The following is a 2,791-nucleotide window of genomic DNA, read 5'->3' as shown; positions in this document are numbered from 1 at the left end:
TCATAGAGCTCATAGAGTGTTTCAAGTAATGATGCTGGCCATGGAATATGCATTTCCAAAAATGTATATACATATTATCTTTGCACTTCTGCATCCTTAGGAGAATAAAATCATTCAAACATTTAATTTTCTCCACCCAATGTGTAGAGGGTGCACAGCAAAAAGACTCAATTTGCTCACAGAGCTCTGAGAGCTCCCTACCAAGTTTGCTGATGTGGTTTCACAGATGGTTTGACATGTGGTGTAACAGATGTTAGCACAGCGGGTTTTTGGTTGATTATTGATTGGTTAAACTTAATTACTATACAAATCATGTGATACAGAACCCATAAGAGTCTAAAATGGGAAATTCCCATTTCCATAACACACGTCATCAATACCTTACCCGTTCCCTCAAGATTTCTGGACTCCGCCCGTTGCTAGGACACTAGCTCAATCTCCTGCTCCATTGAGCGATTTGATTGGGTAGTGCTCCGAAACACAAAAGCACTTCCTGGTTCTCCTAAAGGAATACACTATTCCGATTTAACCACCCCTTTCGGAATACCGACCATCCTGCCACTGACTTCTCAGCTATCTTCGTTCTCCTCCATTACTTCCCCCGCTTTCCGTGATCCCTGAGAGCCCTCTGGAGATATTACAGAGCTTGACGGTTACTTCCGGACCTCCTATATATATAAAAAAAATAATAAACCAACTACCCTCCGATTTCCCCTAACCCTAGTCATCGGATACCCGTTGATCAGAGTTGTGATCCTTCCTTCCAAGACCCTCCTAGTCTTAGGAACTAGGTACCATGCCCACATGAAGGATGAACACTGGGACATCCACCTCCGGCTCCTCATCCCCAACCTCCTTCTCAGGCACCATAGCCTGCCTCCCACCCACTTCAGGCTCCTCATCCCCCATAACCACCTTGTCGACAGCTGAGTTGCTGGACCCCCTCCTCGACCCGCTGGCCAAGGCGCTGCCCATCATGGTGTTATGGACCCGGAGCTGCTCGCTGATCGCAGCAAGCCACCCCACACCATCCCTCATCAGAGCTGTCTGCTGACGGATAGCCTCCATCTGCGGCGACTCCACCTCCACCTCCTCCTCCACCCTCACTCTCTTCTTGGGGCGATAGGTCAACACAACCTCGGTGCGTTGAGGTACCTGTTCGCATCGTACCTTGGCGTCACGACAACCCGCACACGACGACTTGCCCAGCCCCTCCTTGCCTGGCACGCACTTGATGTGGCACTTGAGGCACCTGGCACACACAGGGGGCCAATCACTGGTCGACAGCGTCGACATTGCAATAGATTTATGCTAATCAAAAAAAAAAAAAATCGGTCAGCGTTTTTCCACCAAACGGATGACAGACTACTGTTACTACCCACCTTCCTTGCCACTGCCTCCTCTTTCCTCCTCTTTTTCAATGCTTCGGTGGCCCTTCTGACCTCCTCAGCCTCCTCCCGTTCCCATTCCTCAGCAGCCTTCGCGGCTGCTCGATGACGACAACGCTCCGTCAACTTGACAACTGCCAAACGATCGTCGTCCCCCGAATCGTCCTCCAGACGAGCGTCCGACCAGTCCGAGACTTGGCTGTAGTTTGACATGATGTTGTGGTTGCGAAAGAGGCTGCGACCTGTTCTTTCTGGCGCATTTTAACGTGGGAGTCAAGAAAAATAGACTCGGATTTCTCTGTATTTTAGCCGGATCTGGCCACATGTCCTTCAAGGGTTCAGTCCTAAGAAGGGGATACTGTCATATCCTGGAATCCCAACCCTGCACACTCCCACCACATCACACCTTCCTAACAACTTCACCATCCCCTACACCACACCTCCCCACTCCCCAAGTCACCTTCCCTCCTGACTGTCTCAGCTCCGGTCTGGTTGCGGCACACCAAACCTTGGCCACTCCCATCCCGGAAGCTCGTTCCTGAGCCAGAACACTCGGAGACTTCGGATTGCTCCGATATCCCGACGGACCTCCGACATCCCGTGACACACCCTTAAACCATTTCTCCACCCATTTCATTTATTTGAGTCACCCAATATCCTTCGGATATGCAACTCCGCTTTCGGAGTTACCCACATCCTTCAGTGATCTCACTCACGTCATCACTTATTAGTCACCTTCCATTCTTAGCACGACTCTCTTCTTCTTACCATTCAGTCGGCTAACCCCCCCTTACCCATTTCTCGTTCCCATTCATTTTCCGGCCTCTTACTCCACCCTCCATGGTCCGACACCTTGGTTCCCCATTAAAGATATCATTCAGACCTCTATCATTCAGCACCTTTCAGTGTTGTCCCATTGTCATTCGGACTTTGACTAAGTCCTTTCCATTCCCCTTTATAAAATACCCGTAGGTTAGAACCTGTAGTTCCTCAGTTCTAATCTCGACTAAAATGCTACCCAAAGTCCCTCTGAGTGAATCCCGTTCCCGTTCTACAAGATACCTCAGACATAAGAAATACAAGGACTAACTGAGACGTAACAGAGGCACAGCACTCCCTCCGAGTCGCTGAGGCCACGTCCTTCTTAGAGCCTCTTGTACCATCCAGCAGAACCAGGCTTCCTGGAGACACTTTGGTTCACCACTGGAGCTCTCGGATCCCCCTCTAGTTGAGCCCTGCCTGCATTCGGACTCACGCATTTACCCCTACAATCCGGGTTTTTGACACTGTGACTGCATTGTATATAGGTAATTGTTTGGGTCTATTTTCTTTTTCCCCCAGTTCTTCATTTACAGAGACTGAGGTCAGTATCGTTACTAGTTACATTACTTACTCTGTATTAT

The 2,791-nt window shown here is 49.4% G+C and overlaps 1 protein-coding gene across 1 annotated transcript; it reads right to left on the bottom strand.

Moving 5' to 3' along the window:
- Nucleotides 1–780: 780 nt before the first annotated feature.
- EI90DRAFT_3125556 (uncharacterized protein) lies at nt 781–1,601 on the bottom strand (the record flags this gene model as incomplete). Its single annotated transcript, XM_039063846.1, has 3 exons — nt 781–1,113; nt 1,171–1,311; nt 1,383–1,601. 3 exons carry the CDS (start codon nt 1,599–1,601, stop codon nt 781–783), a joined length of 693 nt encoding a protein of 230 aa, XP_038914492.1.
- Between the last annotated feature and the right edge of the window lie 1,190 nt (nt 1,602–2,791).

The sequence above is a fragment of the Cantharellus anzutake genome (genome assembly GCF_015039405.1).
Source record: "Cantharellus anzutake strain C23 chromosome Unknown EI90scaffold_33, whole genome shotgun sequence".
In the NCBI taxonomy this organism is placed as follows: Eukaryota; Fungi; Basidiomycota; class Agaricomycetes; order Cantharellales; family Hydnaceae; genus Cantharellus; species Cantharellus anzutake.
Note: the sequence above shows the minus strand (reverse complement) of the source record. Positions and strands in the feature narration are given on the sequence as shown.